Genomic DNA, 24,863 nt, shown 5'->3' on the forward strand with positions numbered 1-24,863 from the left:
GAACGTTCGTGAGCAGCCGGGTGGAGGAAGGCCGCGCGGCGTCCGCCGTCGCCCAGGCAACGGTGGACGTCACTTGGTTCCCGGCTTCTGCATTGGCTGGGAGGGTTCGAGCTCGCCGGAGAAAGGCGGAAGCGGAAGCCGCACGTGGAGCCGGCGAAGGAGCTTGTCGCAGTTTCTGGAAACTTCTGCCCATTGTCACATTTAAGCCTCCTCGCCGGAGGCAGAGATTTTCGCACGCAGGCAGGCAGGGAGGGAGGGCGCGGCTGCGGCTGCTGCGACGGCTGGGCGAGGGTTGCACCTGCAGCGGGGGAGAGCCGAGCGGCGAGGGCGCTTCCAGCCCCGATCCACACTTTCCCAAGCAGCGGCAGCGTCTGGCGCAGGGGAGCCCCGCCATGGCTGTGGTGGGCTTTGACTTGGGCTCGCAGAGCTGCTACGTCGCGGTGGCCAGAGCCGGGGGTATAGAGACCGTGGCCAACGAGTTCAGTGACCGGTGCACCCCGTGAGTAACAGATCCGGAGGGTGGGCTGGGTTGGTGTCAGAGGCAGGCAGGCGAAAGATCGCGGGCTTTGCAAATGCAGGCGTGCGATACACCTGTGTCAAACTGAAGGCGACAATGCCTGCGTCTGATGGAAGTGATACCACATGGTGATCCTCTGGATCTTTGCTCTCACGCAAACCCCGTTGAGTGTATATAGGGCTTACTCGCGAGTAAGTAGCGATCAGGTAACAGCCTTCTTTAATAATAATCAATAATAGGCTTGGTGGTTCCCCACGCACGATGAAGGCAGACATCTGCTGACCTTTCCCTTTCCCTTTATTTATTTTCATCCCCAATTCTAACCGCGGAGACTTCAATGCCATTTACTTGCAAGTAAGCACGTTTCCTTGTAAATGAGTCCCGTTTAGTTTAGCGGAGGTTGCTGTCAAGTAACTGTGCCTAGGGCTGCAGCTGTTTCTTAGAAGCAGAGCCAGCTGCGTTAAATTAAAGGGGGGGCTGGGAGTGATATTTAATTCTTTCCAAGATATAATTACAGGTAGGTAGCCGTGTTGGTCTGGCGTAGTCGAAACAAAAACAAAAAAATCGTTCCAGTAGCACCTTAGAGACCAACTAAGTTTGTCATTGGTATGAGCTTTTGTGTGCATGCACACTTATCTGAAGAAGTGTGCATGCACACGAAAGCTCATACCAATGACAAACTTAGTTGGTCTCTAAGGTGCTACTGGAACGATTTTTTAAAATTTTCTTTCCAAGATATGTGAGCTGCCAAGAATGTGGCAAACGGTTCTTATTTCACACGTGTATATGTCCCACCCAGAAAGCTCAGTTTTGTTGCATTCCTCCCACCATTGCCGCTTCCAGCATCTCATGCATAGAAATTTGAGTGCATCATAGAAGCAAATGATCTATCTAACGCTTCCCTTAGCCTGTGGTAGGCGTGTATATAGGGAGAAGATGTTGAGTATGTATTGGCTTTTTCTTGGATTCTTGATTGAAGAGGGAGGGGCAGAGGTGATGCTGCAGTGCCTCCTCACAATCTGTGTCCCCTTCACTCCCTATCCCCAAGCAGCTTCCACCTACTTAGTGCTTAGGCACTAAGGAAGTGGGAGAGGGAGAGGGATGATGCAGTTTGATGCAGTTTGAAAGAAGAGCTTGCTGGATCCTGTGCAGCTATGGGGAGATGGACTAATATTCAGGAATCTCAGACCAGGATCTAGAAGCTTCTGGAGTTTTCTATCCTCCGGATAGAGACGGAGGATGAAATCTAATGAATAAACTGTATTTTCTGCCTATCTCAATAGGGTGGAGCATCAACCCAGAGTGGGCCTTTGAGATAAAGCTTAGACTGGTAAACTCTAGAAAGTTGAGACACCCATAGGGGTGGGAGACCAGCGACAAGTGCCCATTTCCACACCCAAAGCTGCCTAAGTGAAAGTTGATGCATTGTTAATCTTTTAAAAACCCTGTTGTCTTGCATTCATCAAAATGATTTCATTTAACCTCCCGTTTGCTAGTAAAATGCAATTACTGTGTCACGAAATGATGCATGTCTAAAAAGTGTGTCACCAACATGAAGAGTTTGGAAAGCTCTGCTTTAAAGCCATTTTTGTACCACACCCTTTCCCCAGAAGTTCAGGAGTCCATTATAGGGGGTATGAAATTGTTCATAAAAGCTATCTGTAAATAAGCAACATTTTTATTTAAATTGCAATCCCTAGAATGTACAGTCGTACCTCGGGTTACGACCACCTCGGTTTGCGAACAGTTCGGGTTACGAACTGCGCAACCCCGGAAGTGTTTTCGCCGCGCGAGCATAAGCCGCGCGATCGCGCGATTTGCGCATGCGCAAAATGGCGGCGCCCATCGCGCTCGGTTTGCGAACTATTCGGGTTACGAACTGCGATCCGGAACGGATCGCGTTCGTAACCCGAGGTATTACTGTACTGTATTGCATCTGAGTGGAGTATGTCCTGCCTTCTCTGTTGGAAGCAATATGTCTCTGAATATCAGGTGAGGAGAGAACTGTTGCACTCAGACCTTGCATGTGGACTTCCTAACAAGCATTTGGCTGATCGCTGTGAACAGAGATCAGAAAAGCGAACAAGATTGACCTTTGGCCTGATTCAGCAGAGTATATTCCGCAATTTGTGTAGAACTTGGCATTTCCCCCAACTTCTCTTCTTGCCCTCCCTGTTTGCTTCTGAGAGCAAATTCCATAGTTTAACCATACATCATGCGAAGAAGTACTTTCATCCAACATCCAGCTTCTTTGGATGTCCACAAGTTCTAGTGCTCAGGACCACAATACCTCAAGGACCGCCTCGTTCCATATGAACCAACCTGGACCCTGCATTCATCATTTGAGGCCCTTTGTGTGCCTCTTGTGGAGGTTCAGAGGGTGGCAACACAAGAACGGCCTTTTCTTCAGTGGCTTCCCGCTTGTGTTTTCATATTTTAAATCACCCTGTAATCCTTGAATAAAGTGTGGTATAGAATTTTAATAAATAATAATAATTATAATAATTTATGAGACAGGGAGAAAAACTTCTCTATCCACTTTCTCAATGCTATAAATGATTTTAGACACTCCCATCATTTGGTCTTTCATTTGCCTGTTACCTAAAATAAAAAGGCCCAAATGCTGCAATCTTTCCACCTAGATAAGTTGCTTCATCCCTTTGATCCTTGTGGTTGCCCTTTCCATAAACCTTTCCACCTCTACAATAACCTTTTTGCAGCGAGGCTACCAGAAATGTACACGGTTTTCGCAGATGCCACACACTGGGTCAACATCTTCGTTGAGCTATGTGGTATGATCCAAAGGTCTCATTCCTGGTCATTCACTGTCCATTCAGACCACACAAGCATACTGTATGTAAAAAATAAATAAAAAATTGGCTCCAACATGCATCACTTTGCACTTGTTTATACAAGCTATACAGCAGGGATAGGCCAACTCCGGCCCTCCAGATGTTTGAGACTACAATTCCCATCATCCCTGACCCCTGGTCCTGTAAACTAGGGATCGTGGATGAATTGTAGTCCCAAACATCTGGAGGGCCGGAGTTTGCCTGTGCCTGCTATACAGCGACATATCTTTGAGACAGAGGCTCAATTCCAATGCCTTTGTTGACTTGGCACAAGCCCCAGTCTTGTGTTTATCAGAGCAATGGAGTATCTGATGTATTGTGCCATATTTTTAATACTTTGTCTAAAAAAGGTATTTCCCTGTTATTTATTTTCATAGAAAATCACTCAGATGCCCAGTTGAGGCATAATGATCCTAATCTCTCAAACTATCGTTTATTGGACTGATCAGAAGTGATGTAGGAAGTGTTCTTTCCTTGTCAGTATCCCAATTTAGAGGGAGCTCTTAATGCATAATTCCCTCAGTTTGGGTGATGTGAAAAGCAGTCATGTAAGAAACCTTCATCTAAGTCAGGTGCTCAAGGGAAGAAGGGGTGAGGATGGAAAGGTCATTCCCAATCCAATACATCTTCGTTTATCAAACTAGGATCACTTGTGTATTAATTGTACAACTACCATATTTTTCCGTCTATAAGACTATTTTGGGGGCCTCAAAATTTAGAAAATAGGGGGATTGAACTTTTGGAGAGGATTATTTGGGGGGAATGCCGAAAATCACTCACCCGCCAGAACGCAACACACAGGCGCTCACACCGCTTACAATATTGGGCTTGGGGGGGGGTGATTTTCGGCATCTCTTCCCCTCCCCCCAACAATGAAGTGGCCATTCGCTGCTTAAAAACTCATCCTTGCACTTTGGCTGATCAGGCCTGGAGAGAGTGTGCAGAACAGCCAGCCACCACCTTGCCAGGCACCCTCCTCCTCAAAGGGACAGCGCCCCCCCCCCGCCTGTCCTGGGCAGAGCAAAGAGCAAAGGAGCCTGCTTACAGCCGCTGTACCTTTCAGGCTTGTGCCTTCCTCCCAAACTCTTGCCTCTCCGCAGGGAGCACTTGCAAATCACCATCTGTTGGGGGATGCAGAGAACCAGTCAATCTCTCCCCACCACAACCTTTTGGTTCCGTTTGTGTTGCAGAAACCACCTATCAGCTCCCCGATCGCCGCCAGCATGATTAATGGCGGCAATCACGCAGCTGCAGCGTGAGCGACTGTGTGCTACGTTCTGGCGGGTGAGTGATTTTCGGGATAAACCCCCCCCCCAAAAAAAACCAAGCGGGCAATGCTAAAAATCGTTCACCCGCCAGAACGAAGCATGAGGCTGAGTTTTTAAGTGGCGAATGGCCATTTTTGGATCAAAACAGCTTGTCTTATACACCAAAAAATATGGTATGTTTGACGGGTAATTTTTTAAGACGTCATAAGTGTAATTACTTCCTTTAGATCAGACCCCCTCAAAGTGTCAACTACAACTCCAGATTCCCAGCTTTCATTTTAAAAAAGCAGCAGCAAGTTTCCAGCCTTTTTAGAACCTGAGGTGTGAGGAAAAAATGTACAGTGGTACCTCTACTTACGAATTTAATGCGTTCCAAACACACATTTGTAAGTCGAAAAAATTTGTAAGTCGAATCCCATAGGAATGCATTGGGAGAAAAAATTCATAAGTCGAAGCAACCCTATCTAAAAATTCATAAGTAGAAAAAATCCTATCTAAACCGCATCCAAGATGGCGGACGGAGCTCCATTTGTAAGTAGAAAAATTCGTAAGTAGAGATATTTGTAAGTAGAGGTACCACCGTACAGACAATTCTTCTCAGTTTTGTGCAAAAGTAGCCTGCTTTGCAGTTTCAGGGTTTTGTTTTGCCTCCCTCCCTCTTTCTAAAAATTCAGAATGTGCCAGGATGGTGAACCCTGCTTTTTAGTTTTACAAAAATAACTTTACAATATATCTTTTAAAAAAAAAGACTTACAAAAAATAATTATGATGATGTCATCACATGGTTTCTTTCCCCAACCCTGTTTTGCTGGTTAGCTCAGTTGGTTAGAGCATGGTGCTGATAACGCCAAGGTCATGGGTTTGAAACCCGTATGGGTGCATATTCCTGCATTGCAGGGGGTTCAAGTAGATGACCCATGGCCATGGAAACTCAGGGCACTGTGGCTTCAGGAGAGAAGAAAGTTTCACTGCCCATTATGGGCAGAGCTCTTGTTTTCATAATACCTGTTACCGTCCTTTGCCTTGCTGAGAGCTCTACTGTCCTGAGTTTTGTTTCCACTCTGATTAAATTACCGGTTTTGTACAGCTCTTCCTTTCATAACAAGCTGGGTGTGTGTGTGTGTGCCTCAGGGATTTCCTTCATGCAATCTTGACCCCCTGACCAATTGACCTGTGATTCGAGATCAGATGTGGGAAATTCCAGCCCTTGCATATTTTAAATTATCAGCACTGTCAGCTCTTAACTGTGCCATATGGTGCAGTTCTGTTGGGACTTGGGTCATTTCAACACATTTACCTACAGCAGCAAATATGTAAATCTTTGTAGAAATGAAGTGTTTCTATAGTTTTGGGCAGAAGTTACTTTTTTAGGATCTTCACTGTGCAGTCACTATTAGGTAGGCATGAACTGATGCTGTTGGAATGCACTGCTTAAAAAATTCTCATTACTGGCTACGTCCACACCATCCATTTAAAGTGCTACTATACCACTTTACCGGTTATAATAATAATAATTTATTATCTATACCCCGCCCATCTGGCTGGGTTTCCCCATGACTCCAACAGAGTCACTGGGAGATTCCTCACAGCTACAATTCCCAGCACCCTCAACGAACTACAGTACCCATGATTCTTTGGCAATGACTGCCAAAGAGCGCTTTAAATGTAAGGTGCAGAAGGAAACGTTTACAAGTGCATGTTTTTAGAATCATCGAATGATATCAGAGAAGCCCACCAGCCTCTCAACCAATGGCAATTTACTGTGTATATTATATTCACTGGTGATTACTTTCTTTTCAGGTCGGTGGTGTCGTTTGGGTCCAAGAACAGGGCAATTGGAGTGTCCGCTAAGAACCAAGTGAGTCATTCTCTGATTAACAGCAAAGCCATTTACACTGGGAAATTAGTAAAGTGGCTGTTTTGAAAATAAGACACTGGGAATAGGGGAAAAATAAATTACCCATGCTGCTTCTCAGAATGTAGGTTGCTGAAATTATACTAATAACTAATGCTAGACCTGCCAGATGGGGAGTGGACTATTAACACTCATGCTCTGCTTAGAGATTTCCCAAAGGCATCGGGTTGGCCACTGTGAAAACAGGATGCTAGGCTAGATGCTGGGCTCTTTCCTAATCCAGTAGACCTTTTCTCATGTTCCTATACTGGGCAGAGAGGCAAATGCTGAATGTAGCCCTTCAAGCAGCTGTTTTCTACACTGCTTGGGCTTTGCAGTGACTCAGAAACTCATCAGATGGGGCAATGGCCTGTCCCCCTTTGGCTGCTGCGTTTTAAAGTACCAGGTAAACCAGATAAACAGATGGTGCTACCTATATTATTCATCTGCCTATCAAAGCCAAATCTGAATTGTAGATGGATGAATCATCCAACATCATGACCTGCAGGGATTGGGGTCGGGGGGCAGTGGCGGAGGAAGGGAGGTGCGGGGGGTGCAGTCCGCCCCGGGTGTCATCACTGGGGGTGTGTGTGACAAAATGACAAAAATATGAGTTTTTAAAAATTTAAAATGGGCTCGCGAAACTTTTCAGTTCAGTCAAGAAATGTAACGAAATGCGGCTGCCACTGGGCGCCACACCGCAGGGGCCGGCATTTACCGCAGGGCCTGCAGCGTGCCCAAGCCACGCGTCTCTCCTAGGAGTGGCGTGGTGGCTTGGGCGCTGCAGGCTCTGCAGTGCCTGAAACGGCAGCGTGGGGCTTGCGTCTGCCCACCACCTCTCCCTAAGCTGAGGGGGAGGCGGTGGAGAGGCTCCACACAGCATGTCCCGCCCCATGGGTGCAGGACGCGCACGCTGTACTGGGCACCCGAGCGGCTAGCTACGCCACTGCTTGGGGGTCTGCTTCACCAGAATGTTCCTCACAAGCAAGCACACTGGTGGGTCAAAGCCCATCAAGACTGAGCCCCACTGCTAGGATCCAACATGATTTTGGGTCAGTTGATTGACAGATGGGGTTGGTTGGGGGAAATACCCCCCTCAGGACCCTCTGGCATGCCAAGATGAGCCCACTGGCTGGACATTCCCCATCCCTGTTCTAGCGCTACCTCATGCTCTTCAGTGTCTACATGAAACTGCTGAGTAAGCTCATCCAGAGTTTTGGAGTATATTGTCCAAATGCGGCAGTGGATATGCTGGACCAGTGTTTTGCCTCGGGTTGCGGACCGGATGGGGTCCAGTTAACTGAAGCTCAATCCCAACAAGGCTGAGACACTGTTAGTGGGTGATCCCCTGTTCTCGATGGGGCTAAAAAAGGTAAAGGTACCCCCGACCATTAGGTCCAGTCGCGGACGACTCTGGGGTTGCGCGCTCTACACTCCCTTCAAAGGAGACGGCACATAGCTGGACTGTCGCTTGAGGCTCAAGTGGTCTTGGTGGTGCAGAGTGCCCAGCTGCTCCCCTCTCTGAACAGAAACAGCCTCATTTCAGTTACCCTTTTTCTGATAGCCTCTAGGTTAGATTATTTTAATGCCATATACACAGGGCTTCCTTTGAAGTTGATTCAGAAACTGCAACTGGTGCAGAATTCGACAGCCAGATGACTGACGTTAAGACGGTCTGAGCATATAAAATCAATTCCATCACGACTGCACTGGCCACCAATTTTGTTTCTGTGCTCAGTTCAAAGTGCTGGTTTTGACCCATAGACCCTTATGTGGCTTGAATCCCCAATCCCTCAAGGACTGACTGTCCCCACATGGGCCAACCTGGATCCTGGGCTCACCACCTGAGGCCCTTCTCCACATGCCGCCTCCAAGGGAGGAGTAGAGAGTGTTGACACAAGAACAGACCCTCTCAGTACTAGCTCCCTTTTATTGAAATGCTCTTCCCAGGGAGGCCTGCCTTGCGCTTTCATTACAGTGGTACCTCGGTTTACAAACACAATTGGTTCCGGAAGTCTGTACTTAACCTGAAGCGAACTTTCCCATTGAAAGTAATGGAAAGTGGATTAATCCGTTCCAGACGGGTCCACGGAGTACTTAAACTGAAAATACTCAAACCGAGGTGTACTTAAACCGAGGTATGACTGTACTTATCTTTAGGCACCAGGCAAAAGTGTTTCTACCAGGCCTTGGACTTTTCATGATCTCTGGCTTCCTTCAATGGGTGGGATGTTTTAGTCCTGCCCTTTAAAAATATGAATGAATTACAGATTTTACTCTGCTTTAGTTTTATGCTAATTTTAATGCTTTTTTTAAAAAATGTTGTAAGATGCTTTGAGTTACTTTAAAAAAAGAGTAATGAGTTAAATCAGGCACGCCCAAACTTGGGCCCTCCAGGTGTTTTGGACTACAATTCCCATCATCCCTGACCACTGGTCCTCTTAGCTAGGGATCATGGGAGTTGTAGGCCAAAACATCTGGAGGGCTGCAGTTTTGGGATGCCTGAGTTAAATTATTGTGTCCCTCCCACCTGTAAAAGTTGGCCTGCAAGATGGGGCCAGTTAGAAAAGGTTGCCCACCCCTGCTTCAACTAGTAATAATAAACAAAACTTTAAGCAATAAACAGAACTTGAAACATGCCTATACTTTAACTATGTCTTTGCTGACAATAGATCTCACTTTGTTTCTGGCATCTTCTTTGACAAGATGGCCAGTCATCAGGGTTTTCTCTCCCCCCCCCCTTCAATTTGTAGTTAATTACTCATGCAAAGAACACGGTCTTCAACTTCAAGAGATTCCACGGCCGTACATGTAACGATCCTTTTATCCAGAAGGAGAAAGAGCACTTGAGCTACTCTGTTGTTCCAATGAAAAATGGAAATGTTGGAATAAAGGTAAGATGAATTCATCGTTTCTATGATTTATTTATTTTTTGTCAATCTCCTTTCATAAGATAAATGGGAGTACATCACACTATGCCAACCTTGACTGCAGCTCATGGTTTGTCTGGAGCAAGACAAACCATGACCTTTGGTTTGATGGTAATGTTGAGTCAGGGGTAGAGAATCTCTGGTCTGCTCACCTCATTAGGTCTTCTAGGCATCTCCATTTGGCCCAGCCATGTCTGCCCATCTTATACTTGATGTCATGAAGGAGGTAAAGGGGTTTGTAGGTACCACCAGTCAGCTGTAACGTGTTGCCTGAATCAGATAAACTGTGGTTAAGCTTTAATGTGTGTTTTGTTTGGAACAAACCAACCTCAGATCATAATTATGAAGCTGGCTTATCTCAGCAAAACATTGTTAAGATTTAACACTGTTAGGGTTTGGATGAAATACTAAGCTGTGCTTAATTGAAAGCAAAAGCTTCTCATGGCCACACTGGAGGGGAGCAAGGCTACTCAAGTCATGATTAACCACAGTTTATCTTTACACCTGAATGTGGTGGTTGTGGCTTTCCCCCGCCCCTCATACAGCCTTTTCCTCAGATCTTGGCCTCCTGTCAGTTTTCTCATATTCTCGGGGCGGGGTGTGTGTGTGTTGCTCATTTACACAGTCTGGCTGATGCTCATCCACAGCTAGCTTTGACTTTCAGGTGTGCCATAGGAAATGTTTTTGGAAATAATTGTTTTGTAGAACGAATGTTTGGTGATTAGAATTTAGGAATAATAGTGGGCTGACCTGGCTTGGAATTGCTGCAATAGTTGCTTTACTCTTGTTTCGTTTCTTCAGGTTATGTATATGGACGAGGAGCATTTATTTAGTGTGGAGCAGATAACAGCTATGCTGCTGACGAAACTGAAGGAGACGGCCGAGAATAACCTCAAAAAGCCGGTCTCCGATTGCGTTATTTCAGTAAGTAGCTCCATTTAACCTTGTTTGTATTTGTCTCCTCTTGTGCTGACCCTGCGGAAGCTTTCCAATATGTTGTTGTGCAGGCGTCTAAGCAACTTTGAATATTGAATATAACTGGACCCGGCGGATGATGTGGGGGTATCTGATGCTGCAGCATCGGTGAAGCTAAGCAGGTGGAGAACAAAACAGAAACCTGGATGGGAATCCTCTGGGGCACCCATGTAAATGTGGAGATATTGTTAAGATGTGAAAAGAAAACATTGCACTCAGTTACTTATAGATAAGAGTAATACAGGGTGAGTCTTTTAAAAGAGGCCCCGTGGAACATGTGTACTCTAAACATGTGTACTCTGAGTCCTTTTAAAGGACTCACCCTGTATATGAGTGTGATTGAAATAGGCAACAGATAATGACAAGTACTAATAATACATATATCATTCCTTTTCTGTCAATGCAAGAGACTTCCACTTGTGGGATGAAACTTCCCCTCCTCTCTGCTTCCCTGCACCCCCCCCCCTTGCACCCTCAAAATCAGCTATATTGGGGTATGGGGACCTTCTGAAGCAGTTTGGGGACAGGGCTGGAGGAGAAGAGTTGGGTAGAGTTCCATTGTGCAAGGTGAGTTCTGCTCACCAAGACATAAAGAAATCGTGCAGTAAACATATACACAATGATTATAAATTCCTAAGTTAATATAAGGCTTTTAATTAATTATACATTCACATGGATAGTTGGCCAAAAAAAAATTGAATTAATTCTACATCATAAACCACCGATGTGTGTTTTAAAATTGGGTGGCTTATGTTGAAGTCTTAAAGGGCACTGTTTTTTGCCAGCTTTCCATGAATTTATAATTATGCAAACATATTATGTAAATGTATTATACTGCATCTTGCTACAGTGTGCCATTCCTTTTAAAATAACTGCAGAAGTGTGAGAATCTGCATTTTAAAACATTTATTTATATCCCGCCCTATTGTCTGCTAACTTTATTTGCTTGGTATTTATGTACTTAAGCATAGGTTGGGGTGAAGTGTTTTTTTGTTTTTGTTTGGTAATATTGAATTTATTCTGTGTTTGCTAAATTGTTGGCTTTCGTTCTTTTGAATTTACTGACGTGTTTTGTGTCTTGTATGTTTGTGTTTCCGAAGTTCTCTATTTTGATGTTTTTAATGTGTGCTGTAAGCCACTTTGGGCACAGCTCGTTGAGGAAAAGTCACATCTTAGTAAAATCAATCAATCTTCTCAACATGTTACTCAATGCAATGTCCTTGCTGAAATCAACCGTCAGGGTTGCACTGGGGCGGTGAATGAGAGGCCAACCTAGTAGTCAGGGCTGAAACAATGTGCCTTTTAAAATTACTGCAAAAGAAGCCCAGAGACACTGTATTTTAAAAACAAATTAGCCGGACTTTTCCTCTCGGTAACCCTCCATACCTCTATGTGATCGCTTCCCTTAGGTTCCATCTTTCTTCACTGATCCTGAAAGGAGGTCTCTGCTGGATGCTGCCCAGGTTGTGGGCTTGAACTGCCTCAGGCTCATGAATGATATGACAGCAGGTGGGCCAATGAAATTTACTTCCTGTTTACACAGAGCAAAGTGTCTCCTCTCGCGATCATAGCCACGCCTACCGTCGATGTGAAAGCATATTGTGAAAATGTGCTGTCCAGGCATGTAAATTTTCCCGGCAGATGCGTAAGCTCAGAAAACTGCTTCTGGGGTTCGTAAGGGCATTACAGGTGAAACTTGGAAAATTAGAATATCGTCGAAAAGTGCATTTATTTCAGTAATGCAACTTAAAAGGTGAAACCAATATATGAGATAGATGCATGGCATGCAAAGCAAGCTGTCTCAAGCCTTTGTTTGTTGTAATTATAATTATTTGTCGTTAGGTGGGTCAATTATAAATGGAATGTAATTAATGAAATGCAATAGCGATGTTTATTTTTGTATTATTGTAACTATTTGTTTTATTACTGTGGAATTTCCAAAAGAAAGCATTTGTAAAAATTAAAAGAATAATAATAATAATTTATTATTTATACCCCACCCATCTGGCTGGGTTACCTCAGCCACTCTGAAATAAATGCACTTTTTGACGATATTCTACCCTTTTTACCAAGGCCCCATGGTTGAGGATGGTGAAGGGAAAAGGCAGACTGGAACTATTCTCCATCTTTTCTGCTACACTTCTGAGTAAGCGAACTTTGCTGTCTCAAGTGGTTGAGTGCAATGTCACCTCCCCAACTGGAAGTGCCATTGATTTTCTAGCTATCGTAAGTAGCTTTGACTTAACATCAATGGTTTGTCTTTTCCCAGTGGCCCTGAACTACGGGATCTACAAGCAGGACCTTCCAGCTCTGGAAGAGAAACCACGATTGGTGGTGTTCATAGATATGGGCTACTCGGCATTTCAAGTCTCCGCCTGCGCTTTTAACAAGGGTAAAGTGAAGGTAGGCAGAGCCTGAGGGGCCGATATGAGCAGACCTGTTGGCGAGCTCGTTTCCTGGAATGTGCATGCAGAACGGCGAAAACTGGAAAAGGGGAGGAGAAAAGTTCTATGCAGAGTGTTGCAAACAGGACAGAAAGCAAGCAGCATGTAGTCAACTGGGGCCAGAGGTCTGAGCGATTCAGCTAGGAGTGGTGCGTCAGGCGGGGCAGAGCTGCAGCAGGAGCTTCCTGACTGCGGTGCTGCTGCTGCTTCCCATGAAGGGGAGAAGGAGGTGATAAGTGAGGTCAGGGCTGCATCTGTATCGGTGTAATGTGAACAATGGGATAAATAACACAATGCTTAGTCTCATGTCTTGAGGAGCACCCCCACCCCCACCCCGCATATCTGGATGTTCTGAGATAAGAGACCAGGCGCGCCTGGTTACCATAGCAACAGAGGTCAAGTGTGTGACTGCTGAGTCATTCACCCTCCCATTGGCTCAGGGATGTAGAGATAGGTGTAATAGTCTCTGGGGCATTGGCTTCATTGGGTCCAATTACATCTCCTGGTGCTGTCCTGGTCTGACTCTGAATCTGTGAGAGTTGGGAAAAGGCTGTGGGTTTTGCACAGCAGCGTTGGCTAGCATGGCAATAGCGTTAGCAGATCTCTCTGTACATATGTATCTTTAATTCAGAAACCAGAAGAACTGTATCTAGTAGATAGCAGTGTTTAGCTTTTGTCTTGGGCCTGGAGACAGTGATCACTTTGTTGCTTTGCACCAGGCATCCCCAAACTTCAGCCCTCCAGATGTTTTGGCCTACAACTCCCATGATCCCTAGCTAACAGGACCAGTGGTCAGGGATGATGGGAATTGTAGTCCAAAACATCTGGAGGGCTGAAGTTTGGGGATGCCTGTTTTGCACTGTGTGGGAGAGGAGTTTCCCCCTCAACTAGGGACTGGAAGAAGCTGTCTGCTGGGAGCAGGAAAACCCTGAAGACTATTGTGAGGCTCTGCATACTACGACGATACATCACACGGGTTGTGGTGTGGTGAACTACCAACTGGCTTGCACAAGTCGCTAACAGTGGGCGTGTTGACAGGAGTGCTAGATGGGCTCTGTTGATACACCTGCACAACTCCAACCTCCCTGTCTCCCAGAGAATGGCAGGGGCATCACTGATGGGCTATTTATTGCTACAGCTCCACCCCATCGGGTGATCCACTCCTGTTCTTTCCATTCATCCTTCTGCCGAGTTACCTGTTCCCAGTGTTCAGCATGATGTGGCCAATGAGCACACTCCGCTCCCATTGTATTGTGGTATCGTTTCGGCCACATGAGCAACTGCGCTCACACCAGAACTTCGGAAATAGACGGAATGACAGAATCTTACCCATGAATTATGCCTGCTTGATTTGAGTATGTTCTCCCAAGGTGGCCCTAAACTGGTACTGCCTGTGTTGATTTAGCATGCACTGGGAGCTTTGTATATGTTTGTACATGGATGTCAACGTTATGATTAAAGAACGCTGGCTGGTAGCGCCGTTTGCTTAGCCTTCATATCAGTAGTCATTTCATTCCAGGTTTGAATGACAGTGCTATGTAGGGCAGCTAACATTGCCTTCTTTTCTTCCAACCAGGTGCTTGGCACAGCTTTTGATCCTTTTCTGGGTGGAAAAAGCTTTGATGAAAAACTAGTGGATCACTTCTGTGCTGAAATAAAAGCCAAGTACAAACTGGACCCCAGATCTAAAGTACGGGCCCTTCTTCGTTTATACCAGGAGTGCGAGAAGCTGAAAAAACTAATGAGCTCAAACAGCACAGATATCCCACTTAATATTGAATGCTTTATGAATGATACAGACGTGTCTGGAAAGATGAATAGGTGAGAGACCCATCTGATGCAGTTAAATTGTACTGGAAAGAATAGATCTGAACAAAAAGACAAACGAGAAGGTTTATACCAGGCATCCCCAAACTTGGCCCTCCAGCTGTTTTGGGACTACAACTCCCATCATCCCTAGCTAACAGGACCAGTGGTCAGGGATGATGGGAGGTGTAGTCCCCAAACAGCTGGAGGGCCAAGTCTGGTAGGGGTGCCTGGTTTATACTTCATAGGAAATACGTCAGATATAGCTCTGTGTTACCGTTCTGTCACCACAAGGATTTCTGCTTGCCCAATAGGGCGTTATTCCCCTCTGCTCCCCCTGCACACACCCTAAATCTGTCCTAGGGGTTCCCCCAACCCTCTGGAGCAGATTTGGGGAAGGTGCAGGGTGCACACAGTGGCAGGAAGAGGAGAGGAAATTGTGCAAGCGGGAGTCTTTGCACTTACAGGATGCTGTAGTAGCTGAATGCCATCCTTTGTAAAATGTGTGAAGTAGCCCTTTCTAGGCATGCACAGGAGCTACTAGTGTAGGCACCAGTGAACTGTCTTTATCCCTGTCTTACCCGGGCACAGTATTGTGCCCAGTGAGGTGGAGCTGCAGTGCTAGCTTCCTGGCAACTGTTTTGCTTACCGAGGAGGAGAGAGGTGGGGGGGGTGCCAGCGCACCCACAGGAGCTCCGGATCAACTTCACTGCGCAACTCCAACCTCCTTGCCCCACCCTTCCTCCTGCTAAGTGGAAATAATTGTCATTAAGTCTAAGCTTAACATTAACACCCCTGCACAGCAGCTCTGACTTACAGATGAGCCACTTCTGGACAGGAGGCAGTTGCCGTCTTTGTCCCCTTTCAAGTGAAAGCTCTGAAGACTCTGTAAGGTAAAGGTAAAGGGACTCCTGACCATTAGGTCCAGTCGTGACCAACTCTGGGGTTGCGCGCTCATCTCGCATTATTGGCCAAGGGAGCCGGCGTATAGCTTCCAGGTCATGTGGCCAGCCTGACAAAGCCGCTTCTGGTGAACCAGAGCAGCACATGGAAATGCCATTTACCTTCCCGCTGTAGCGGTTCCTATTTATCTACTTGCATTTTGATGTGCTTTCGAACTGCTAGGTTGGCAGGAGCTGGGACCAAGCAATGGGAGCTCACCCCGTCACAGGGATTCGAACCACCAACCTTCTGATCAGCAAGCCCTAGGCTCAGTTGTTTAGCCCACAGCGCCACCTGGGTCCCTACTCTGTATCCAGCCACAATACAGGTGAAACTTGGAAAATTAGAATATCGTCGAAAAGTGCATTTATTTATTTATTTATTTAAAGCAACTTAAAAGGTGAAACCAATATATGAGAGAGATGCATGACATGCAAAACAAGATATGTCAAGCCTTTATTTGTTGTAATTGTAATTATTTGTCGTTAGCTGGGTCAATTATAAATGGAATGTAATTAATGAAATGTAATAGCGATACTTATTTTTGTATTATTGTAACTATTTGTTTTATTACTGTGGAATTTACAAAAGATAGCATTTGTAAAAATTAAAAGAAAAATAAAAAATAATAAGTTGCATTACTGAAATAAAATGCACTTTTCGGCGACATTCAAATTTTCCGAGTTTCACCTGTATGTGAATGTGTGTTTGCCATCAAACACCTGCTTTGGGGCAGCTCCTTCGTTTCAATTTTGTCCCTAGTTTACGGGTGCGAAAGAAAGGCTTTCTCTTGCTTTTGAACCAACCAAGGTGATCAGGGTTGAGCATCCCCATAGGCTGCCTGGGCTGAACTCCAAGGAAGCCTCAGCCCTCGGTTCCTCTTTGTGTTTTGTCTGCCTAGATCCCAGTTTGAAGAAATGTGTGCTGACCTCTTGCAAAAAATAGAGCTTCCCCTTCGTTCTTTGATGGACCAGACTCAGCTCAAGGTGGAGGATGTGCACGCTGTGGAAATTGTTGGCGGAGCCACGCGCATGCCGGCTGTCAAAGAGAGGATCGGGAAGTTCTTCGGCATAGACGTGAGCACCACGCTGAACGCCGACGAAGCTGTCGCAAGAGGCTGTGCCTTGCAGGTATGTGGACAACACCCTTCCTCCTTCCGGGAGATGGGTCTCTTGGCTTCAGCTGGTCCACACTTTGTGGATGCCTTTGGAAGGGAGCATTTCTGCTGCAGAAGTGGCGGGTGGTGGGGCTTTAACCCACCTGTCACAGGTGGGGTGTTGGCTACTCCCGAGTAAGCACTCCACACATCCTCTGGATTTTCATAGTTTTATTGTGCATGCTATATACAGTGGTGAGATGTCCCAAATCATGTCTGCTCTGCATGGGGCAGAAGCCCACAATGGCGTCTCGTGGGCTCTGACCCCCCTTTTAAGACTCCAAACGCCCCTCCTCCTTGCTCTATGGGTCCTCCGTGGTCCCAAACCAGGCTCCTGAGGTGCCGTTCCCTCTCCTCCCTCCTTTCCAGCCCCTGCTGAAGCTAGCTCCTCCCCTGCTTCCCTGCTACCAGCCTGGAGCTGAGCCACCAGGACTCTGCAGAGCCCTGGACCCGTCTTAACCCTTCCTGTTCCTGATTTGAACTCCCAGACTTGCTGCTGCTCTCCCATCTGATGGAAGTAAGCAGAGTGGGCTGCTCTCTGCAAGCCCTCTCTCTTACATCCACCCCCCCTCCAGGCTCCCCCCCCCCTTTCTGAGGCCTGGTTTGCCTGGTCTGATGTCTGTAAAGAGGGCTGGAAGCCTGACAGGTCTTCCTCCTCTGTAGTGTGTGTAAAATCCTGTTCCCAGTCGGTGCTGGGTGGCTGGTCCGTGTAGTTCCTTCCGTTGTCATCCTCCTCCTCCCTCTGGAAAATTGCTTCCGATTCCCGGAGGGCTCCTTGGGTCTGCGTCTCCCCTGCTCCCCACCTGGGATCGCCCTCCCCCTCTGTGTTCCCTGTGCTACTGACGTGTGGTGGTTTGGGTCTGTGGGAGAAAGGAGCGTGCAGTTCCAGTGTGCGGTCCTCCCCTTGCATGGTGTGCGTGGTTGCCTCCGCGTTTTGGGAAGCAGGAGTGCCCTGCCTGGCCATCAGACATTTTAACCCCCCCTCCCCCCACCGGGAGCCCGGGCTCGCTGTGGCACTGTAGACCTCCTCCTCTTCCTTTCTTTCTGGAACCTCTTGGCTGCCTTCTCCCTCCACCCTTCTGTCTAGTGTCTTTTGTGTGATTTCCTCCCCCTCCCTCCTGTCAGCGTCTTGTGTTGGATGTGTGTCACGTCCTCTGAACCTTGGGCTTTCCCTAAAGTGTGAGAGCAAAGACCTGTGGCCCACGGGATGGACCTTTCTCGCTGTAGGTACTTCCCCCCTGAAGGTGACAGGTTTGATCTGTGTCAGAACCTTGAAGGGCCCCAGCCTTCTGGGTGCCAGCTTCTTCCCCCTTCCCCCCATGGGAAGGCCTTCTGACCACAGCCAGACCCTGTCCCCTCCGTGGAAGACCTTCTCCAGTCCCCCGTGATGGTCTGCCCCCTCCTTGTAAGCCTCATTGCTCCTTGCCACGTCTCCATCCAGTTGTTGGTGTACTGTCTCCCTCCTCTCCCCCCATGCCTCAATAGGTGGTCCCCCAATCTCCCCCTCCCCCTGCTCTGGGAAGGCTCTGGGGTTTCGCCCAAGACTGGCCTTACTGGGTGTGAGCCTCGTGAAGACATGTACAGCATGCCCCTCCGTGGGGTTGTCATGATATTGCCTGAGAATCTTCCCTCTGAGGGAGTCCTGGGGCATATACCGGGCATCATTGCTAAAGAGTAACCCCTCTTTCTCTGCAAGCCCTTCCCCTGCCCCTTCTCCCTCCCTCAAGTCCCTCCGTATGTTCTGGGTAAAAGTGTCCTCTTTGGTGAGTTGGCTCAGTTTCTCTTCCTGCATCCCCGCCTCGGCGTCGTTCCATCCGCCTGGGGAGCTGATGTGGTGCGATCCTGAGGATTCTCCTTCTTTCCTGCAGTGCTCCTTGCCGTCTGCATCTCCAAAGGTGAGATCTCCCCGGCGCTGGCTGCCCACAGGGTCATTGTCCATTAAGTCCAAAGCTAGCACTTCTGCGTGCTTGTTCACTGTCATCTTCCGAGAGGGGGTCTGTTGCGTGACCTCACCCTCCTGCAATTCCCTGCCGTCTATGGCCGAGACGCTCATGGGAAGCTTCCTTGGGAAAAGGGGAATCTGATTCTGCCTAGCAAAGTCCACCGATAGGAAATCATTGCTGCTGCCCCTGCAGAGAAGCCCGACTGTCTCCTGGGTCTGGCCTCTTGGCAGCTGCAGACTTACTTCCATCTCTTTGTCGTGCTGTGGGGTGTTACAGGAGGGCTCAGTTGTTGGTGCTCTGCCTGGCCCCTCCCCTCCTGATCTGGCATCCAGGCTTGTGTCTGTGCCTGCCTGGTCTCGCCATTCCTTCCTCTGGGGGCAGTGTTCCACCCAGTGGCTGGGTGCATTGTAAAGGCATCTCCCGCCTTTCTCTTCCCTCTGTTTTCCCGCGTCAGCGTTTGAAAGTACCCGCGCGCGGGCTTTGTCCCTCTGCATCACATCTGGCTGGAGGGGTCTGTGCTGGGCTGTAGCTGCCTTCCAGGGACTGTATGGGAACTTGTGGCCGCTGCCTTTCCCCTCCGTCTGTCCCCTCTGCCCGGACTCGCCTCTCAGCCTCCTGCACTTCCACGCCACCATGCCTCTCAGCCTTAGAGCCAGCTTGTGCTGAGGGTCGCCCTACAAAGTGCTGGCCCGTCCCGAGTGTCCTCTCTGCTTGTCCAGCCTCCACTCCTCCGGCTTGGCTGTGTTCAGAGCTGCTCGGTTCACTAAGCCTGGCTTCCCCTGTGCCCGGGTGCCTACCTGGTGCTTGAGCCGTTCCATAGTTGCAGGGTGCTGGCTGCAGCTTGCTCTCTGCTACACCCCTCACGCATGCCAATCCTCCCTTGGCATCTCTCTCTTCTGCTTTAGATGCTGCCAACTTCATGCCGGCTGCTACATTTGCAGCCCTCTTCCCTCGGGGTAGCCATCAAAAGATTGTGGGCTTGCTGTCACAGGTGGGGTGTTGGCTACTCCCGAGTAAGCACTCCACACATCCTCTGGATTTTCATAGTTTTATTGTGCATGCTATATACAGTGGTGAGATGTCTCAAATCATGTCTGCTCTGCATGGGGCAGAAGCCCACAATGGCGTCTCGTGGGCTCTGACCCCCCTTTTAAGACTCCAAACGCCCCTCCTCCTTGCTCTATGGGTCCTCCGTGGTCCCAAACCAGGCTCCTGAGGTGCCGTTCCCTCTCCTCCCTCCTTTCCAGCCCCTGCTGAAGCTAGCTCCTCCCCTGCTTCCCTGCTACCAGCCTGGAGCTGAGCCACCAGGACTCTGCAGAGCCCTGGACCCGTCTTAACCCTTCCTGTTCCTGATTTGAACTCCCAGACTTGCTGCTGCTCTCCCATCTGATGGAAGTAAGCAGAGTGGGCTGCTCTCTGCAAGCCCTCTCTCTTACACCACCCATCATTGATCTGCTCGAAATCTCCCCCACCCTGCCGGCAGCTTTCCCTCCACAGGTTAATAACAAGTACTTATTAATTACATGTATGCTTCCAAAACAAGTCTTGTTATCATGTTGAATCTGTCTGGATATATGTACCTGGCAACTGATTTTAGTGTTGTCTTTGTTTTGTCTGAATGACGTAATTCTGTTTCCTTTAATGGACACCCACTTTCTCACTTGTAAATGTGCATGCATCTCAAGTGATGTGAGTTTCCCAGAAAAAAAAATCCCTATGCAAATCAGCCTCATTGGGAAACTTGTTGCTCCTATCTTTAGTAAACGAAACTTCAAATGTTTGACGCTTCCAAGCTTGCATCACGTGGCGTTTGTGGTCAGCATCCATTTATTGTTACTCATGAGCTTGCAAAACAAAACTTTTTATATGGAAAAACATTTAAAGTCCTTGGGGGGGAAATTCCCCTCCTACCTCACCAGTTATCCTCGAGTTGTATGGCAAATCTGTAGCTTCTGAATTAATGTATTACCTCATGAGTATATCTACTTGTTTATTTTATACTATTTATAGATCGCTTTTCAGGCAGACCTCAGAGAGTAATTTTCATGAGATTGGCACAAAAATAAGCATTACTTTTTATTTTTTGGGGGGGAAAGTTCAAATAAAATGAAATGGGTGACTTGCTTGTATAGAAGATGCCGTTTCTACTTCTGTCCTCAAGATAAGCTGGTCCTTTTTTGTTGTTATATAATAACTTAATTCCAGGTAACATGTCTCACTAGGATTACATCGTAAATTGGTTTTGCCATAACTTCTGCACCGGAAGATGCTTCATTGTCTCTGATGTTTAGTCATTTCTGTTTGGCTAAATCAGTAGCACATCCCACTGTTTCTTCCTCACATCTTGCTTTCTCTGAGCTAATGGATAGACCTTAACTGGGGTTTTTTTTTCTAATTCCATCTTTTTATCTCTTAGTGTGCAATTCTGTCTCCAGCTTTTAAAGTTCGAGAGTTCTCCATCACTGAATCCGTTCCGTTCCCAATATCACTGCAGTGGAGCACAGAGTCTGAAGATACTGATGGGTAAGAACACCCCCCCAATAATAATAATAATAATAATAATAATAATAATCCTGTTCTTGCACAACTGACCTCCTAATGTTAATGTCATTTTGGAGCTAGCCAGCTGCACAATTGGGGCCTGTGTACGTTGGATTTTACAGATAAGACATCATTGTATGTTGTACCCCACATGGGTGCAGCTGGTGATGTAGAAGGCAGGGCAGCTCTGTTGGGATTTGGGAAGTGCTGTACCTCATTGATAGAGCACCTGCGTTTTGTGCGGAAGGTCCCCTGCTCAGTCTTCAGGTAGGGCTGGTCGAGAGTCTCTCTGAAACTCTGGAGAGCTGCTGCTGGTCAGTAGACAATGTTGAGTTAGATGGTCCAGTGGCCTGACTCGGAATAAGGCAGCTTCCTATGTTCCTGGATAAGAAGATATACTTTAGATCAGGCTTCCTCAAACCCAGCCCTCCAGATGTTTTTGGCCTACAACTCCCATGATCCCTAGCTAGCAGGACCAGTGGTCAGGGATGATAGGAATTGTAGTCTCAAAACATCTGGAGGGCCGAGTTTGAGGAAGCCTGCTTTAGATGATATTGGTGAGAGAGGTAATGTGGCCTAATCAAGTCCTGAAATAAATAGCTCCTAGATATTAAAGTCTTACGTGCAATACACATTTTACAGCCGGTCAGATGTGGTGGGCCAGTTGCAATCTACTGTAAGGTTGGCTTCAAAATAATGCTGAAGTTTAACTTGCTCTCCCTCTCTTTTGTTTTGACCGTAGAATTCATGAAGTGTTCAGCAGGCATCATGCAGCACCTTTTTCCAAAGTCTTGACTTTTTACAGAAAGGGCCCATTTGAACTCCAAGCTTTCTATTCTGATCCCGGTGGCACCCCCTACCCTGAGAAAATGATTGGTAAGTGAATGTTCCCTTCTCAGCCAATATACCGGTTGCTGGAAAACACAGCAGGGGAGAGGGCTCTTGTGGTCAAATCCTGCATCTGGTTGGTCACTCTGAGGACAGGATGCTGGACTAGACGGGCTACTGGCCCGATCCACCTAGTTCTTAAGATTTCAATCCTGGGCAGTGTTTAGCAGTATAAAATTGACATTGCTAGGCCGATAATGGCCTGGTACACACATGATGTTAAACTCTGGTTAATATGACTGTGCAATTTCATTCCTCCCTTGCTGTGTCATGATAGAAAGACAAAATCACAGCCTCGCTTAGCGTTGCATGCAGTTTCCCTCCAAACCAACCAGGACTGGAACCCAATATTTGTTATTGGCTTATTGTTTGGCTCATTTGTTTGGCTGAAACAAACTACCAGCCCTGGTTTGCATGTAGCACCAAGCCTTGCTCTGGTTTGTTTGCTCCTTAGCATGCCAACAGCAGGAGTGGGAAACGAGTGAAGCAAGAGCTTTTCAGCAACACGTGCTAACGTGCCAGCTTACGTTAAACCATTTTTAACTATGGTTTAATGCTATGCACAAACCAGGGCATGGGCAGATTTGTATCTCTGCACTACATGCAGAGTTGGCTGTGTGGTATACTGCAGTAATGTTGCACAAAGTTCCTTTTTTAAAAAAAGAAAAAGTAGCATTGGGGTTTTGTGTACACACCCAGTATTTTTTTTAACATTGCAGTGACGACTGGTTGTGTCAGTGTTGTTGAAACAATAACGAGAATTGCAATGGAGTTTCATGCCCATTCATTTCATTGGCTCTAATAATGTTGGCTTCAACTCTTAAGCATTAAAGTCATAGTTTGGAAATTTTCCATCCTTTTTGAGTCTTGCATCTCTCGATAGTTGAGGGCCTTCTAGAAACGGCATGGTTTGGGGAATAATTTGCAACCCCCTGTGCTTAACTTTGGGATCACTCTCTTGTTTAAAGGCAAATACATTATCCAGAATATCGCAGCTCAGAATGATGGGGAGAAAACTAAGGTCAAGGTCAAAGTTCGCATCAATACTCATGGCATATTTAGCGTCTCTACTGCATCTATGGTGGAGCAGATGAAAGCGGAAGAGAATGAAAATCACAGTGCTGAGGCTGTAGCAGATGCTCAGAATCAAAAATCTTCAGAGGAGGACATTAATGTAAGTTGGTTTCTTCACCTGGAATACACAGCCATCCTTCTGTGGTAGGGCATATTCTTTCCATGCAGAAGGGCTGGGGTTCAATCCCTGACACCCCCAATTAAATAGCTCAGATAGCTGTTCCCTTTGTGTGACCCTGGAGAACATTGCCAGTCAGAACAGATGATATAAAAGGCAGATTTCTGTGTACGTCTGGTTGGAGTACTTAAAAAATACTTACTCATGAGGAAGGAAGCTTTTTTCTGTTCTCTTTTCTTTGTCTATAAGATGGGAAGGGAGGTAATTCTACAGCCTTATGGGGAGAATTAGACTGTGTAAACACTGTATCTTTAAAGCGCGCGCACACACACACACACCCCAAGAATTCTGGGCACTGTACTTTAAGGGTTGCTTGGAATTTTAACTCTGTGAGGAGTGAGTTCTTTGAGGGAAAGAATGTCATTCAAAGGTATAATGTGTATGCAGCCATAGAAATGGCGTGGAATGCCTTCCATCAGCTTTGGCTGGTGGCCCAACTGTGCCCCTATCTGAACAGGGATAGCCTAACTACAGTTGCCTACGCTCTAGTAACCTCAAGGTTAGATTACTGCAATGTATATGTAATGCTGCCTTTGAAGATGGTCCAGAAACTTCAGCCTGTGCAGAACTTGGCAACCAAGCTACTCACGGGGATAAGATGGTTTGAGCATATTACACCGATCCTTGCCCGACAGCACCAGCTGCCAGTTAGTTTCAGGCCCAATTCAAAGTGCTGGTTTTGACCTAGAAAGCCTTAAATGACTCAGAACCGCAATATCTCAAGAACCACCTCTCCCCGTATGACACTGCGATCATCATCTGAGGCCCCTCTTTGTGTACCTCCTCCTGAAGAGATCCAGAAGACAGCGACACAAGAATGGGCCTTTTTGGTAATGGGTCCCCAATTGTCAAATGCTCTTCCCAGGAAGGCTCACCTGGCACCTTCATCATTACTTACCTTCTGGCTCCAGGGGAAAACATTTCTCCACAACAGGCACCCCCAAACTTCGGCCCTCCAGATGTTTTGGACTACAATTCCCATCATCCCTGACCACTGGTCCTGTTAGCTAGGGATCATGGGAGTTGTAGGCCAAAACATCTGGAGGGCCACTGTTTGGGGATGCCTGATCTACAACCAGGCCTTTGGGCGTAACATTCTATGGCCTTTTAAGAATGTTTGCAGGAAAGTGGTTGTTATTGGATTGCTTTTGTTCTATTATGTATTGCATGTTCTCATTTTGAATTATGTTGTGAACTGCCCTGTGATCTTTGGATGAAGGGCGATATACAAATTCGATAACTAATATATTCATATTAATAATTATTATAGATTGTGATATATTACACAATTCACCTATCAGAGTGGATCATCTCTTTGGGATTGTTCTAATAATTGGGATGGCTACTTGGATCTGAATTTCCACCAGCCCCAGTCAAGGACGCTGGGCATTTCAGTGTAACAACATCTGGACGATTGCAAATGATTTATCTCCAGCAAAATACTTATTTGTGATG

At 46.8% G+C, this 24,863-nt stretch overlaps 1 protein-coding gene across 2 annotated transcripts in view; it reads left to right on the plus strand.

The window, feature by feature from the left end:
* HSPH1 (heat shock protein family H (Hsp110) member 1) overlaps positions 1-24,863 on the plus strand; it is a 35,532-nt gene continuing 10,669 nt past the window's right edge. The window contains exons 1-11 of one of the 2 annotated variants that reach the window (XM_060273803.2): positions 1-499; positions 6,438-6,495; positions 9,285-9,425; positions 10,263-10,385; positions 11,846-11,945; positions 12,706-12,839; positions 14,457-14,701; positions 16,530-16,758; positions 21,144-21,250; positions 22,011-22,144; positions 23,125-23,330. In XM_060273803.2, coding sequence (XP_060129786.1) covers positions 393-499; positions 6,438-6,495; positions 9,285-9,425; positions 10,263-10,385; positions 11,846-11,945; positions 12,706-12,839; positions 14,457-14,701; positions 16,530-16,758; positions 21,144-21,250; positions 22,011-22,144; positions 23,125-23,330 — 1,584 coding nt within the window. In that variant the 5' untranslated portion in view covers positions 1-392. Of the gene's footprint in view, positions 500-4,564; positions 4,654-6,437; positions 6,496-9,284; positions 9,426-10,262; positions 10,386-11,845; positions 11,946-12,705; positions 12,840-14,456; positions 14,702-16,529; positions 16,759-21,143; positions 21,251-22,010; positions 22,145-23,124; positions 23,331-24,863 lie in introns of those variants that run through there. The other variant, XM_088668237.1, reaches the window with a different exon arrangement.

Source organism: Zootoca vivipara, chromosome 4, assembly GCF_965207765.1.
Source record: "Zootoca vivipara chromosome 4, rZooViv2.hap1.1, whole genome shotgun sequence".
NCBI classification, from domain to species: domain Eukaryota; kingdom Metazoa; phylum Chordata; class Lepidosauria; order Squamata; family Lacertidae; genus Zootoca; species Zootoca vivipara.